At 37.3% G+C, this 18,138-nt stretch overlaps 1 protein-coding gene across 1 annotated transcript in view; it reads right to left on the bottom strand.

Annotated features, from left to right (window-relative positions):
* Positions 1-18,138, bottom strand: part of nav2b (neuron navigator 2b) — a 69,574-nt gene that overhangs the window by 18,407 nt on the left and 33,029 nt on the right. The window contains exons 13-15 of the mRNA XM_079858596.1: positions 6,840-6,969; positions 2,459-2,756; positions 1,161-1,800 (exon numbers count right to left, since the gene is read on the bottom strand). Coding sequence (XP_079714722.1) covers positions 1,161-1,800; positions 2,459-2,756; positions 6,840-6,969 — 1,068 coding nt within the window. The remainder of the gene's footprint in view (positions 1-1,160; positions 1,801-2,458; positions 2,757-6,839; positions 6,970-18,138) is intronic.

The following is an 18,138-nucleotide window of genomic DNA, read 5'->3' as shown; positions in this document are numbered from 1 at the left end:
ACGGTCTCAAAATCACATGCAAATTAGCCGTTTGAATCAGACTCAATCAGTAAGAGAATCGTTCATAGCTTAGGCCGCAATGACTGATTTGCAAACCAATGACTTATGATTTTTTTTAATGTGTCAGCCTAAGATTTACAAACTTGCTTGTGAGTTAGTGGTTTAAATTAGATTCACAGCTATTAGTGAGTTCAGAATTGACTACCTCACTGAATCATGAGTCAGTTTTTGGTTATGGCAGATTCAAAGTGAACTTGGAACTGTTACTGTGATGTATATTTTAGGTTTGTAGGAATCATTCTGATCATCTCACAGACTGGTTATTAATATGAAAACAGGTAATTAAAGATACATTTTCAAAACAGAGATCTGTTGTAATAAATGGTTATTAAAAAAAATGAAATATTCTACAAAAAAATTATTAGTTACGCTATTCATTAACAAAGTAAGTACATTTTATTAGTCTTTTGTTGTTGGGTGTCCAATCCTGCTCCTGGAGGGCCACTGTGTTTCAAAGTTTAGCCTAATTAAACACACCTGAACCATCTAATAAAGGTCTTCAAGATCAGTAAAAATGTCCAAGCAAGTGTGTTGGGGCAGGTTGGATCTAAACTCTGCAGGACATTGGCCCTCCAGGAGCAAGATTGGACACCCCTGCTCTTCACAAAAGAAAATATGAGATAAGGAAAGTCTGGCATCTCTGATTTTTCTCATTACTTCATGGACTGACTGGTCAGATAACATCAGTCTATCTGTAGTCCTGTTCTACTAACTAGGAGAGCAATCAGTCACAGCTAGCAAGCTAATCAGCTAGAACAAACACTAACTTCTTGGTCTGTGCCATGTCTTAGAGAAACATCAAGAAGCCCTAAGAAAATGCACTTGTGGTGGCCAGAAGACGCCTTTCAAGCCTCAGAATCTCAACCAACATCAAATCGCTCAGATAAACAATGAGTTCTGTGAACGCCGTCCAGCACCCAAGGAGGAGAATATTCTGGAACTCACACAACACAGCTGAGAACTGCTGTGTAAATATTTGAGGGACCTAAAATGGTGCTTTCATCCACATCAAGTAGAAATCATGCTTTTGCAAAATACATTTTTCATCAACAGTCTTTCAAGTCTTCATAAGCTAAACTCTGTGAATGTGGAGAACTTACCTACGTAGGGTTGGCGAGGACATTTCTGAATACTTTCCTCCTGTTTGCCTTCCAGCTTGGCACTGAGTTGGCATCCCCGTCTGGGTAGTTGCGCTAGTCTTAAGTACCTGGCTCTCCACATCGGAAAATATACCCTTCTCTCGGTCCGTCTGGTTAGTAGTTCCCATTGGGGACTTGACTAAGTTGCGACTCTTAGGGTTGGGAAGTGTGGCAGTACCCTTATTGCAAAAGTTAGCATCAAGACTCGAGATGTTAGTGCGGTTAGAACAGCGAGCAGTGCCAGTACGGCTAGGTCTCGGTAAACTGCGATACTGAAGAGTTGTCCGAGCACTTGGAGGAAGGTATCCATCATCGAGAGCCGTCTGCCGACACACAATTCGACTCCCAGAAAATCCGACCGATTTTGGTATCTTGCCCACTGTAGCGGACCCGCTAGTTACCACAGCACCACTCATGGTTATTGTCGCCATTGCGCCCGGAGCTTTCTTGAAGCCAAAAGTACTGGTCGGGGTGCGTACGTTTGAATTGAGGGGAGGTTTCTTGGTGTCATCAACACTTGAGGAATGGGTGCCGTTGGAGCGGCCTTTCTCTGACACCTTAGCATCGTCGGTCTTACTTGTGGGATGATCAACGACACGGACTGTCGAGCACAAAATGAAATCATGTTTTCAACAGTTTTGAATACAGTAGCACAGTCCATGTCGTGACTCATCTGAACATAAGCCTTAGCAAAGGTGATCTGTGATAAGATTTCTTTGACTGTCATCACTCAAGACCACATGAAAACAGAGATATGGCTTAGTCAGTGTTATCTTTAACTAAAACTATTAAAAAAATGTTAATTGAAATATTAGATTAAAACAAACTTCACAATAATAAAAAAAAAAAATCACAATATAAAAATCAAAATATTAATAAATACTATAATACTCTATAAATAACACTGGACTAGATTGTATTTAGCTTGTGAGCAAAATAAACTGTTTAAATTTCAGTTATTTTTAAAGGAACAAATCAACCTAAAATGAAAATTCTGACATCATTTATTCACCCTCATGTCACTCCAAACCTGTATGACTTACATTCTTCTGTGAAGCACAAAAGGAGATACATTGAAAAATGCCTCATTGTTTTTTGTCAATACATAAACAAAACATGTTTTTGGACCCCACTGATTTTGGATGAAGTGTTCTTCAAAATAACTTCTGTGTTCCACAGAAGACGACGGCATACAGGTTTGAAAGACACGAGGTTATGCTAATTGTGACATCCATGCAACATCACGTCTAAACTATTACCATGTGCCTTGAGTGAGCTGCAGTTTGTAGGTGTTGTTGCCTTCGTCCGTGGGGAGGTGACGCCCACCTGAGCAGTCATTCCCCGCCTCCAAGAGCCCGTCTGGGAGATGGTAGGAGTCTTGCGACCCATCAAGCTCCGTTCTGATTCATCTGAGAAATCTGAAGACCTGTGGTTCCATTTCGTTGTGGTCTCCATTTTGATGCCACCGTTAGAGCAGCCTTCTGAACGTTTAAGGTCGTTGTTGGACCAGTTGGGGTTGTGTTTCACTGCAGAGTGCTTCTCCGCATCCGTCTGGAACTGTGGGTGAAAAAACTAAATCATTAGCCGCAAAGAAATGTTCTGGTCTTCAAACCTCAGAGAATATATATCTGTTTTTTGCAAATCAGTAAAATATCTATCTATGGTATGTTATGTGGTGTGATATGTGTTCTACACCGGTTCAATTTCTCGTTAACACAAACATCAAATAAGCAAATCACATGGCAGCAACTAAATGCATTTAGGCATGTAGACATGGTCAAGACGATCTGCTGAAATTGAGCATCAGAATGGGGAAAGATGATTTAAGTGACTTTGAACGTGGTATGGTTGTTGGTGCCAGATGGGCTGGTCTGAGTATTTCAGATACTGGGATTTTCACGCACAACCATCTCTAGGCTTTACAGAGAATGGTCTGTAAAAGAGTGAGCGGCAGTTCTGTGGGCGAAAATGCCTTATTGATGCCAGAAGTCAGAGGAGAATGGCTAGACTGGTTTGAGCTGATAGAAAGGCAACAGTAACTCAAATATCCACTCATTACAACTGAGGTCTGCAGAAGAGCATCTCTGAACGCACAACACATCGAACCTTGAAGCAGATGTGCTACAGCAGCAGAAGACACACCAGTGTCACTCCTGTCAGATAAGAACAAGGAAACTGAGGATACAATTCTAATGGGCTCAACAAAATTGGACAATAAAAGACTGGAGTCTCGATTTCTGCCGAGACATTTTTATGGTAGGGTCAGAATTTGGTGTAAACAACATGAAAGCATGGATCCATCCTGCCTTGTATCAACAGTTCAGGCTACTGGCAGTGTAATGGTGTGGAGGATATTTTCTTGGCACACTTGTTTTGGCCCCTTAGTACCAATTGAGCCTGACCATATCCATCCCTTTATGACCACAGTGTAGTACCCATCGTCTGATGGATACTTCCAGCATAACGCGCCATGTCAAAAAACTCAAATCATCTCAAACTGGTTCATGTCAATATGGACCAAAATCTATGAGGAATGTTTCCAACATCTTGTTGAATCTATGCCAATAAGAATTAAGGCAGTTCCAAAGGCTACTAGCAAGGTGTATCTAATAAAGTGGCCAGTGAATGTACATAATGCATATAGTTCTGTGAAACATTATTTTTTTTATAATTTTCTTTAGTACAATGTCAATATAAAAGTCAATTATTTAATATGGGAAACAATTGTTTAATTTTATAATATCAGACTTGATATTTCTCACACATGGTATAAAGCCAAAGGGATCATCATATTTGAGAGACCTTTGCACGAAAAAGTAAATAAAAAGTCTCTGGACTAAAAAAAAATGTCTGTAATGACTGAGATGCAATATCACCGACAGCTAATTTGCGTCCTATTTATTCAGCAACACCATCAACAGTCATCATAAAATCTGATTATGTGAGACATAAGGGCCAACTCGTTCATTACATGACCTTCCACAACGTAGCCAAGATGATATCACCCCCTTTTAGAAAGTCCGTTGTTCAGCTGCTACTGAAAATCCTCATAAAAAATTATTGCCAGGGAAAGAATGTTAATAGTCTCCAGTTGTTATCAGGCCAATTCCAAAACATTGTTATCTCAACGCCGATACAATAAATCCTTCCTCCACTCCAGCCTGAAGAATGAGGGAAGACTATATAGGGAAAAAGTACAAGGGTGTGGAAGTGAAAGGTGGCAGATATTTGGCTTCAGACGCACTTTTCTGAGTCATGGTTCTAAACTCTTTAAATTTGAAATCAGGCTACTAGCAGGTTTATTGTAGTTAACTAAAACAATTAAAAAAAAATGTCATTACTTGAAATAAAATACATTTCGCCAAAGCAAATTTTTTTTGGTTTTCATTTAGGCCACGGTCACACAGCAGCAGAATACGGTTGTCAGTTCTAGTAATTGAGTCCTTAATACGATTACGTTCACACACATTTCAGTTATTTACCGTGTGAAAACCGCATTCTATAACTGAACTCATACCTGAACATTTTTAGAACTCAAAACCACATTCTCGGAAAACCCTTGCTGAGTGAACAGAACCGGACTGGACAACTAGTTGTCTGTCACGTCATACAGTGCGAGAGAGCCGCTCTGCGCTGCACAAACGAGTGTGTTGTAGGTTTTCGTGTGTGGTTTTGCTTTCGGTAACTTACAGCGACAGAGATATGAGCTGTGTGTCATCTGAAGGATTTAGATCCAGTCACTGTTCTCAACCGGAGCGGCTCCCATAGTGACTCAAATGCTCCGCTCGGTTGATGATTTGACGGATGAACTCTGGGCTCAATTGGACTCTTGTCGTGTCCAAAGAAATAAGACTTTTCAGTTGTATGGAAGTCGCCATTTTTGATATAACTTTGGTCACTGTCGTTAAGAAAATACGGGCTTGACTCCTGTTGCACGTTCATACAGACAATATTCGAGACACTACTGTAAGTTGCTGTTTGAGCGCGACATTTCGAGACTCACACCTGTAAGTAAATGCGGTTGTCATTCCCAAAGACTGTATGAATTAATGTCAGTGTGAATGTAGCCTTAGTTTAAATTGATGTACTAAAATAAAAAAATCTATATAGAAATATTTTAAACAATAACTGAATAAGAACATTAAAGTGAAAAAATACACAACAAAATTCCTAAAACTTTAATTAATTAAATTACAATAAAAAAACTAAAATAAAAACTAATTCGAACTAAAAATAAATAAAAAAACCTAAAATAGTATCTCAATAATACTAAAACAACACTGGGTACTGAAAACCACATCTGGGCCTTTTTTTTTTTTTTGCAGAACCAAGATCAAAAACAAATGGAGAAACATGAGTGTTTTCATCTAAGGAGATGAATATGGAAGACTGTAGATAAATAAGGCCATGGATTTAACATTTAAAGACCAACACATATGCACAAACCAAGAAGCCACAGGTGTGGACAAACTTATTGGCACAGAATCCAGGGTGCCACGTCTGGATTTACAGAGCTCATCTTGTTAGAACAGGCTAGATAGACACAGTGGCTTAGCTTCACTGTACTGGTCCATTTGTTCAGCATATGTTAACCTGCTTTGAGCTTGTAAAGATGATCAATCACCGGGGCAGAGTTGAGTCGGTCTGCTGACTCACACTCACAAAGACTGCACACAGCGGGTTCAGGCCAATTCTGATAAGGGCCCACCAATGTTTCATTGAATCAAAAGGGACAATGAAGCAACAGAACCGCTCCCAAAGCACTGCTATAAATGTGCAGGCCTGTTTTTGATTGCATGTAATGATAAACAGAGATGGTGAATACAATTAAAGGACTTTTTAACAGTTCAACATGATATTTGTAAGACTGCAAGATTTCTCTGTATTATGGCTCTATATATGGGTGTCTTCAAAGTTAGGCACTTTTATGCCCCAGGGGTTGATTTTTATTCAAATGAACAGATTTCAAAGTTTTATATAAAGGTTTAACTTATTTGAAATACATTTATTTTATGCTATGTGTACTACAAAAACATACAAATAAAATTACATATTTATGTACTTAATATAAATACCCTGCAATTAATTTTAAGTCTACTTTTTTTAGTATACTTTTGGTATACTAAATTGGTATACTTAAAGTCTGCTAAATTGGAACAAAATAAAAATAATAATAAAACATATACATACATATTAAAAGTTACATTAAAACTTTTTAGTGCCTTTATCAGTTATACTGTATAGATTACTCAATAGATTTATATTAAAATAATATTAAATAGATTTTAATTTACTATTATTCCAGACTCAGACTTTCTTAATATATTTAATATATTAATAATATATATGAAATTATATGAAATATGAAATGAATATGAAAATGCATCATTATATATTTTTTACCTGTTTAATACAAATGTCAAATCTAAACATTCTATACATTTTTAAATATATACATATAATATAATTTATCTTTCTATCTATCTATATACAGTATATATATATATAGAACGATAGATGTAGACTTTATAATGTTAATGTTTTTTAAGTGCTCTGTTGTTTCCCATGTGAAGTTCTACAGATGTTTCTGATTCTGTAGACCACGAGGCTCTGAAGTTGCCTTTGGTATCAATGACTGACCTGTTCATCTACGTCTCTGTGTGGGACAGATGGGGTGTTGACGTAGGAGCTAAGGGACGAGCTGGTGTTGAGGTCATCTGTGTCCAAGGTGTCACTGATCCCGCTGCTGACTGAGCTGCTGTCGTCCCAACTGAGAACAAAGAGGAAAGAGAGAGGAACAGTTTATTCTCTACATTTCTGAGGAACATGATATCAATATAGTGAAAGGAAGACTGCGAGAAATAAAACAGAATACATGGATTCAGAATGTTCATCATAATATGGAAAATGTAGGAATGGAAGGAAAGGTAAGCAAAAACAACATCTGTGGAGAGTCATGAAGTCTGCACCGGGACAGTGAGGGCATAAAAACCTGCATTCCCATCATGCTTCAGACATTAGGCGCGTCTCTCTGCTCCTCAAAACTTGTTTTAATTAGCTCTGCGCCTCAAATTCTCAGTGCGCTCTGCTTTGCTATCCCCCCACGAAATCCATTAGGATGCTCAGCAGGACTCAACCAAAATCATATGGACCAAAGGCACTACTAGATAAAGGGAAAACCTAGTTGTGAGAGGATTTGGATTGTACATTTTATTGTCAAATCATAAAAACTGACAGCAATAGAATTAACAATTGTGCTATTGTAGCTTAAATCAGGCTAAAAAAAGTGTCCTAATTTTTAAAAACCTGATACAATCAGCAGTTGTGGTATTTTAGCATAAATAAGGCAACATTTGTATGTTTTTTGTTTGTTTTGTTTTTTAATTTGACAACAGAATTATCAATTTTGAAAATTCATTTTGAATCAAGCTAAAAAAAAAAAAGACATTTATTTGACAATACCAGAATCAACATTTTGCTACTTTATCTCAAATCACGAAAAAAGGTTCTTATTCATATATGAGCAATGTCACATGAGTATATGCAATATGGCTCCATATCAGCATGGCTGTGATCACAGCTGTGCTGATATAGAGCAATATGGCACAACTACAAGTGTGATATTGCTCATATATAAGTACATATATAAAACATATGTTTATCTCAAATAAATAAAAGTTTTATTTATTTATTTGACAAAGTCTGACAATAACAGAATTATACATTTGGAAAATTTCTTTTGAATGAGGCTAAAAAAACAATTTTTATCCATGTTGGTAAAGCTAATATCACACTATTCTCAAGATTATTCTCAACTCAAGACTTGAGAGAGAGAGAAAATTACACTTGCTGATATGAATGTATTGTGGGTGTGTAAACAGGAAGTCCCTCCATGCTATTTGCTAAATCCAAACACAGACTGCCCAAACTCCCACAAGCCACCAGTTATGGCTACTCCAGCCTCGAGCGATGCTAAAAGAACTAGTTTTATCAACAGTGTGTGGCAACAAAACATCTTATCAACACCTAAGATACCACCTAATCCTCCTCATTTCTCATGATCAGTCAGGCAAACAAACCAGCCCATAAGCTCATTCACAGACAGTCATGAATCAAGAGAGGCGTGTGTTCAAACATCCACCACAGTCCTGACGTCCTGCGAAAGACCTGAATAAATACTTGTTTTGATATGAGCAAAGTCCCCATAGCTCAAGTCTGTCATAACTGACTCGACATAACTGGAGTGAAAGGACGTCTGTGGTTCCTGTTTTAATGAGCTGTGAGAAAGTTGGTCCCATTGGAGCTATTTGTCACTAATAGCTCTCACACACACACTGTGCTAATGTGTTTGTCTGCTTGCACGTCTCTGCTTAAATGATCTGCTTCATTCATCGTTTGCCATATGCTATCAGATGCTATAGATGGCGAAAGCAAACAAACACCAAAAAAAGCCCCCAAAAATGGAAAGAAAACAGACACGAATGAGTCACTTCTTCCTTTTTAAAGACGCCATGAAATCCAAATCATTGTTTTGTGGATTTTAGTGCATTTGGTTTATCTGAAGCCATTTACATAGTAGTGCTCCACTAAAAGTTTTTGTAAAAGTCGTTGTCTTCTAAGAAAATGCAGCAAAAAATATTAAAATTAAATTATTTTATTAATTTTGAATATACATTAAATATTAGTTTATTATTGATACTATTAAAATTATTAATAAAGAATATTTTTAAAGAGATTTTTAAAGAGAATATTTTAAATAACATTGTTAGATATATTATTAAATGGAATGAGAACGCCTATATTAATATTAAATGTTAATTTTAAATATTCATTAAATATTTTCATTTATTTATTCATAAGATATTTTTATTAGATTATTTTAGCATGAGAATAATTAAAAGTTTTATTAAATTAGAATGAGAACCTGCCACCTGAAACTGGCTCGTAAAAGTAAAAAAGGGGGAAAACTATATTAAAAAAGTAAATATGAAAGTAGGTCAGTATTAATTGTAAATATTGTAAATAGTAAGTAGTATTTTATGGCAGTGTACATATAAAGTTATACTACAAGTAAAACTCTATGAATTAATGCTTTAAATACGATGTATTGAATAAATGAGGTCAACCCGACCAACTCCTATGCAATATTGTCCCATTTTTTAAGTTACACAACAGAATAGATCAACATACAATTTCCTTGTTGACCAGCAAGTCAACCTCTCTGATCTTCACAACAACAAAACAAAGTTCTGCAAAAGGTCCACACAATACTTCTCACATGAAAGCAAGAGGAAGAGAGGGTGTGGGTGGCATAGAGGGTAGAGGTGGGTCAGAAAGTGGTACTTTTATACATGTTCAAAGAATTCATTCCTCTCTTTCTTTCTTTCCAATATAATCCAAAGACATTCCTCCCCTTGCTTTGCCCAAGTGCAAACCAGACCAAAATAGAAGGGGAGTGTGCAAAATATTGCCTCTGAACTCTTTAGAAAGAGGCATGGAATTCAAACAAAGGAATTTTCTGAAATGTCAGAGAGAAAATAAACATTTTGAATAAATTAAAAGCACAAAACAGAGTTAAAAACTTAAGAACTATGGGTAAAGAGTGACTACAACCACTCAGAGGAAAATATTACGGCTCATCTGTCATAAGACAATTATTGACATACAATAAAAGTACAGAGACATTGATGTGAATAACATATCACAGATAATTTGGTATTGGAAGAATTTGATGACAATTTTTTTTCATGTTGAAATATGACTTTTTATTGCAAAATCTGGTATCGTTGGTATCGAGCACAATGGTTGAGGTCGATTTTAGAACGATACATGTGAGATTTGTGAGACATAAGTGAAATTGCAACATCAAGCCTCAAAAAGAATGCAAAATGACCATGAACATTTGATAAAAGCATAGTCCATACATCTCATGCACTATTTACCAGGTCTTCTAGAGCCAATGAACAAACCATTCTGAATGATTTGTTCACAAATGACTCAGACTTGTGTGATCACAACTTACCGGAGATGAAGATTAGATATGAATAACGACTTCAATTTGGTCTGTTTCTTACCTCAAGTTATTGAATGGCCTCAGAGTACTTTGAATATAGCAAATGGGTTGTGTGGACTACTTTTATGAATCTTTAGGATTCTCTTAAGGTGATTGTGTCCTTTTTTAGGCTTGATATCTTTAGAGAGCATTTAAAAGTGCTAATTTCTCATCTTATGTTCCACAGATAAAAGGTAATTTGGGTTTGGAATGACACAAGGGTGATTAAACAATCATTTAATCCCAATTGCAGTCTAAGAGGCAACGAAGCAAATCATACAGTCAAACCTGCTTTGAATAAAAACGGCAGAAAACCTCTCTCTGTCTGACCTGCTTTGTTTTTTCACACACAGTCCCTCACCACCGACACCGACAACATTCACCAATAATCTTAAACTAATATTATGAATTGGCAAATTTAATTAATTAGCAGTGACAGAGGACACAGGTGTGACACGACCGAGCGCAAACCGCCACAAAACAACCTGTCATCTATCCCACCATAGTCAAACACGCGCGTGCATGCAGAAACACCGGCACCCGTCCCTTCCCCCGTCTGGGACATTAGATTAGTGTCAAGCCCCAAAGAAGTAAAAGCATATAGTGGGGGTTGATCCACAGGGCAGGAAATTGGGTTTTTTTCTAAAGACCTGTTATTAGAAGAGCAGCGTGGAGTTGTGAGCTACAGCTTGACTGCACACACCACCCTTGTCCTGTTTGCTTTGGGTGGCCTATCAATTAGTTCTGCAAGGATACCCATCTCTACAGCAACCCCAGCCCTGTTGCCAGGCATTGTGGGAGATCAGGAAAGGTACTTTAACCAGGAACAGCAAGACAAAAAGTGTATGGGTCATTGACAAGCTTGTTGCTTTGAGAAAAATGTTCATGTTAATTGTTATGGTGGTGGCGACTATGCTTTTTTAGCTTTCCAAATGTTACAGCACAGTTTGGGGTTGGCAAGATTTTTTGTTTGTTTGTGAAAGAAGTCTTTTATGCACACCAAGGCTGCATTTATTTGATCAAAAATACAGAAAAAAAACTGTAATGTTGTGAAATATTATTACATTAACTTTAATACATTGTAAAATAAAATGTATTCCTGACGATGTACTGAATATTCAGCAGCCATTACTTCGGTCTTAAGTGTCATCTCTTATTATTATCAATGTTGAAAACAGTTGTGCTGCTTAATAATTTGTTGGATCTTTGATGAATAGAAATGTGAAAAGAACAGAATTCAGAAATCTTTTGTGACCTTATAAATGTATTTACTGGCATTTTTGATCAAGTTGATGCATCTTTGCTGAATAAAAGTATTAATTTCTTTAAAAAAAAAATTGATGGACCCCAAACCATTGATTGATAATGTGTTTAAATAAAGTAAAACAGACAAAGCTATGACAGTGTCCTAAATTTTGAGATTGTCAATACCTGACAAAAAGCAAGAAAGATGTTTCCTGACACACGTACCAAACCTGAACACAATCACAGTCCTCACCTTTCATACTGTTACAAAATACATAAAGTACATAAATCATACTGGAAATTCTGGCTTAAATTGTGATTTCTGAGTATACTGTATACAATTAAACATGACGACAATCATTTTCATACACATTTACTGTAAAAATCCAATTCTTAATCAGTACATTCTTTTTTTTCCCAACAAACAAAAAAATCTTTAAAAATGCACCTGAGAAACAAAATAGCATTAAGATATTAATATTACTAATTTTCACAATTTCAAATTTTATTTTATAACAGCAATACTTAGCACATATTAAAAATATATTAAATGTATATTTCATTTTATTCTAATACAATCTAAAAATCAGTAAAGCGGTGTAACCACACACCTTTCTCTTTCACACTCAGACACTCACACAAAAACAGTCCCACGTGGCAAAGCAACTTTCCACCCCATAAATCCTCAAACAAAGAAAATTCCTCCTCTCTACCTCAGAGTGTCGGAGCCAGGCTGCAGAATTCCCTGGCAAGAGCCTGATCCCGGGACAACCGGCGAGAGGCCGCTAAAGTTTGGCTGAGTGGCAGGCAGCTTCATGAGTAAAGCTCCACTGCACTCCTTCCCTCACTCTGGCTCTCACTGCTCTGAGAGAGAGAGACCGATTCTCCCCGCAAACACACACACACACACACACACACACACACACAAACCCAGCAGCCAACCACAAGCTGAGGGGAGCGGCTTTACCAACTGAAGGAATGGTAATCTGATCACAAAGCAGTCTTTAAGCCCGGCAGGACTTCAAAAGGAGATGGCTGTTGACTCTACAAACTGGTCTCAGGACAGAGCTGGATTAGAAAGAATGTGAAGATGTTAATTAAGTTGAATTATTCATGTGTAATGAGCTAAAGCTTAATCAAATTGTGTTTTCAAGTGGACGAAAAACCTGCTATTATCAACTTTTTATTGTGAATACTCACAAATCAACCTAAAGTTATCTGTAGTAAGATGGGGAGAGGGACAATTAATGGCAAACAGTAGGAGATATAGTATATCTCAGTATAGATCTATAGAATTAATGTGAACTGAAGTGGTCAACTAATGCATCTTAATGGCCAATGCTGATGCTAATATCTAGAAGACCATATAATGTATGTAAAAATATGGAACAAAAAGGAAGATATTTAGAAAAATTTCCATGCAATGTTGTTTTGGACCCCATTGACATCCATTGTAGAGACAAAAACAGTTCTTCAAAATATTGTCTTTTATGTTTCACAGAAGAAGAAAGTCATATAGGCTTGGAACAAAATGAGTGTGAAAAATTATGACAATTTCAATTTTGGGGTGAACTATCACTTTAAAAATTTTGGGAGATCCAAGATCAGAACAATTTTATTTTAGCTTTCACTAGTATATTTCATTTTTTTTTTTTATTGTTTTAGTAATTTTGTTTTGTGCATTTGTAATAATTCCTTTTAAAACTATAATTCTATATAGCTTTAATTTATTTATTTAAGTAATTTTAGTACTTTCAGCTTTTTTCAGTTAGTTGCTAAGGCAATATTTCAAGTTAAACATTTTCATCTTATATTTATGTTTATATTTTATTTCATATATCAACTGGTGGCAAGCAAATGTGTTTTCAAAAGTTTGTCTTTCATCTCAGTAGGAGAGGTTTGACAGTCACCGTCTTCACACGAGTTAGATCTGGACATCTGCGTTGTGTCGTAAATCCCAGGTGACCTTACAGGTTTGAGGCAAGGCAGGTTCCTACACGAAACGTGTTTGTGTGTACGTTAAAAGTGTGTGTAGGTGTGTGAAGGAGTAGGCTAATCTTCTAAAGCACACCATCTTTTGTGATAAGTTACGGCTTAAGTGTGTTTTTACAGCTTGGAAGCATAGTCCACCGTGATACGAGTGTGGGAATCCATTTTCGGTTTACAGTTCTGTGTCTGTCTGGGGTTTAGCGTGTGGCTAGCTTGTGGCTAAAAGGCACAAAGTCAATAAGTGACTAACCTACAGACTTCACCAAACCCGGCCAATTAGTTCATTCCGCAATGCTTCACGTTCTCATGCCCTGTTGTTCACAAAACTTTTTAAGGGTCACATCCCATAGTTAAAGGTCAAGCTGCCTTAATCCTTAGCGGAAAGATCCTGCTAACAGACAAAGATGCAATTTTGTTGCGTTTACCACATTTTTGGCCTTAAACATTGGCACAAAACTTTGTGGGCAAACGAGACCATATATATGTAGCATCTGAGCTGTTTTTGTATACACAAATACATAAAAACACAAGTAGCTGCTAATCTTGCTAGCGTTAAAACCATTATAAGTGCAAATAAACATTTAAAAATCATTGGGAATGTGTGTATATATATATATATATATATATATGTCACACTATATATATAGTGTGACTGTGACAAGAGGTTTATGTCTTCATAGAGCAGTTTTGAGTGTGTGACTTTGTATAATAACACAGAGGCAGACAGAAAGAGAGAGAGAGAGAGAGAGAGAGAGAGAGAGAGAGAGAGAGAGAGAGAGAGAGAGAGAGAGAGAGATTCCAGCCCTCGTGCCCAAACCTTTGCCGCCAGACGTTTGTAATGACAGAGCTGCTAGTGAGCATGAGGAATTCGGAGTAGTTCCTTTCTCCATCCTGCTCGCATTCTCTCTCTTCTCTTCAACATGAATTAAACATAACATTAAATATAACAAGACAACAACTTTTTTAGCCCTCAAACGTCGGTTGTTGTGACCCTGGGCTGATTTCTAGGGAACCGCAGAGCATGATTTGAATCGTTTTGAATATGGAAAAAACATGCTAAGGCAAAGCAGCTTGCAACAACAACATACTAGATTTGCATAATACGTGTGATAAAATATGCGTCATAAAAAACAATCACAATTCAGTATCTAACAACGCCTTCATCGCAAATATGCAGCTACATGACAAAGCAATGATCAAACAAGATAGAAGTCTATATTTGAAAATATAGTCATATTGTGAAGTACAATACAGTTCTCTATTTTAAAACGTCATTTGTTCCTGTGACGGCAAAGCTGAATTTTCAGCATCATTACTTCAGTCTTCAGTGTCACATGATGATGTGCTGCTGAATATTTTTTTGGAAACTGTGGATAATTGTTTTTAGGATTCTTTGATGAATTGAAAGCTCAAGAACATTTATTTGAAATAGAAATATTTTGTAACATTTTAAATAGCTTTACTGTATCTTTTGGTACACGGAGTTGAAATAGAAATAATATGCTATTTGTATAAAGGGTAAATTGCATGAGCAAAGGTGGGTATTTAGTGAAAATATGCTTTGCCAACAAGGCTGAACATTTAAATTTAAAATTAACTGCAAAAAGTGTCAAATTAGAAAAGGTAGTAGAACAGTTCTCACTTCACAAATGCTAAGATAAAAATAAATAGAGATAGAGAAGAGCTCTATTGTAGCCAATGGGTCTGTACGGGCCAAGAGGACATTAAGCTCATGACTATTTCTCTATTGTTGTTCTCTTTCCTTCCTGTGTTTCCATCCCTCTATTTCACTTCTATGTGTTCTTTTGTTGCAAATACACAAGCCACACTGAAACAACACAAATATTCTCTTGTTCTCATTCTCTGTCTCTCACTTTCACTCACAGAATACACATAGCGACAGCACATGATGGTAGACAAAAGCTGCACATTTTGCATTGTTTTTTTCCCCAAAATATAAATTCTCATATGAAATACCTGTACAAAATGAGATCATCATAATATCGATTGCTCATACTATAGCTTAAGCTATATGTTAATAATTTATAGTTAAACAACAAGACACAGACAGATAGATAGATAGATAGATAGATAGATAGATAGATAGATAGATAGATAGATAGATAGATAGATAGATAGATAGATAGATAGATAGATAGATAGATAGATAGATAGATAGATAGATAGATATTAAACGAATCAATCCAAAGGAACAGATTCCCTAGTGAATCCTCTCAATGCTTTACATGACACAGCAGACATTATTATTTTCTATTGCTGTAAAGTTGTGGTTGACAAAAAAAAAAAAAAAAACGTTCTATAGCATTTTATTAGATTAAACCGCTACTTGGTGAAAAAAAAAGTAGTTTGTTACTGGAAAAAGCTTTTTCAGGAAAAACTGTTTTGAAAACAACTGTTCCTGCTCCCGAACAATGTAGTTAATTAAGTATTACTGACACTATCCAATCCATTTATATGACTAATTCTCCTTCTCTTTCTCTCTCTCGCACACACTGTGGGGGGATGGGGGTCCCATGTGTTGATGGAAATCCTCCTCCCTCTGTCTTTTAGTCTGTTCTTTTCTTTTCTCTGTCCCTCCATCTCCAACTTCCTGTTCTCCGGCCACATTTGCATGTGAATGGGCTGCTGGGTGTGATGGCTGTGCTGAGTGATTAAGATCATTGTCTCAAGCATCCAGTTAGCACGGTTAAAGGTGCGATTCCTCCCCGTAAAAACAATCGCATTGTCCACGTGAACAATTGTACACGTGGACTTCAGAATCTACCAAGCTGCAAAACTTCTCTCATTCCGTAATGTAATATTTGTAACATGTATGTGTTATTTACTGCACTTCATGTTGCTGAAAACAAAGAATGGAATGCAAGTTCTAAAAATCATTCAAAAGAGAAATAATATAGTTGGAACGATTTTTTTTCAGCTGATGGACGATAAACATTGACAGCCAATCAGAATCCATCCTACTTTTACAAGCATTTAAAGCAGCAGACAACAAAACTGTTGCACGCTTAATAAACAGAACGATATTGTGTGCTGGTGTGGACGCTAATATAGTTATCGTTATATATTTATAGTTCTTGGTGTGAACAGACCTTTAGAAGTGTTCTCAGTTAAGAATGAGCAACTTCCGCTTTCCTCTAAGTCAAACAATAATACTTGGTCAACAGCTCCAATACCATAATTCCTGAATAGTCCTATTCAGCAACGTACAGTACATCTCCATCAGATGAGAAACCACAGAGCATTGGCTGCCAGACGTGTGTTGTATGTATAGACTGTGGTAAAGGAAGTAGCTGTTTCCTCAGATGTCAGATAAGAGCTCTCTCTCTCTCGTCCCATCCATTTAACTGTTTGGAGAGGGGTCCGCTCTGATGTGATTGCTAAGCCCCCCTCAGAGCCCATGTTCACCCGTCCTAAACCTCAGAGGAAACAGTTCTCTCTACATATCGCTTTCTCCATCAATACCAGACGTGTCAAGGACAAATGGACGGATGTTCTTTTGCATCCTTGATTCAACCCGAAGTGACAAATCAATCAATGTCTTACATTTAAAACATCCAAAAGATAGAGTTCCCAAATGTTCTGCCTCAACACGCCAATAAAAAATAATTGCACGGGTGGCGACTTAAGCAGCTTAAGAGTGAAGAATGCTTCACATGCTGTCATTGAGCTTGTCCTGAGGGCTTAAGGTGAAAGAACCAGACTTACACTCATCGCAGTTTTGGCGATGGATGAGGTTGATGACTTAAGCGTAACAGATGACAATAGACAGAGGCTGCGTCTCCCTTTGTGCAGGAATTCTGCAGGCAAGGCAAACTTACAATTACTTTCTGGGTTTCACTCGTTACTAATTTACCAATAAGGCCTAAAAAAAAAATTTGTTTGGTTCCGGTTTCCGACCGACCCTGTCAATTTATGTGCGACCCAAATTTATTTTATGAGACTGGGGAAGAACGGTCTTTCACACATCGTTAATTAAATTACAGTTTCCTTTAAATGCTGTTTTACACTTAAGTAATCCGTTAAAAACCATTAAGTATTGCATCAAAACCCTTTAACTGTCAATTCCTAAAGTGAGCTATAACTTAAGGTTTGGAAATCGTAACATTAAGAGGGGGGGGGAGGGGGGAGGGGGGGGGGTCAACAATATATCGCGGAACAGAGAGGGCACTGACAACACATGCTGACAGACAGGACATAGTTAACATTACCAGCTTACTTTTAATATGAAACAAAGTCTCATTTGGTTATTTCACCTTTCAAATGTGGTCATTTTTTAAAGAAATGTAAACAATAAATACCGTTTTGTGGCTCTTGAATGTGTCGAACAGATCGCTGTAAGTTAGGGTGTACTCACACTAGCCAGTTTGAACCGTGCCCGAGTGCGTTTGACCACCAAAGCGCGGTTCGTTTGACTAGTGTGAGTGCTCCGAACCGTGCCCGGGCGCGGCTCGATTAGCCGGCCCTGGCCCGCTTGGAAGAGGTGGGCCAGAGCACGGTTCAGTTGGACTCGGGCGCGGTTCGCATGCAGTGTGAGCGCTAACCGTGCTAGAGCACGGAACAGGACGCGCGACGTCACGGTTTTGCGACGCTCCAAAACCAACATTGGCGGGGAAAGGGTCGCTTTGGTCTACG

This window comes from Squalius cephalus, assembly GCF_949319135.1.
Source record: "Squalius cephalus genome assembly, chromosome: 23".
Lineage (NCBI taxonomy): Eukaryota > Metazoa > Chordata > Actinopteri > Cypriniformes > Leuciscidae > Squalius > Squalius cephalus.
This window is presented reverse-complemented; position numbering and strand designations above follow the sequence as displayed.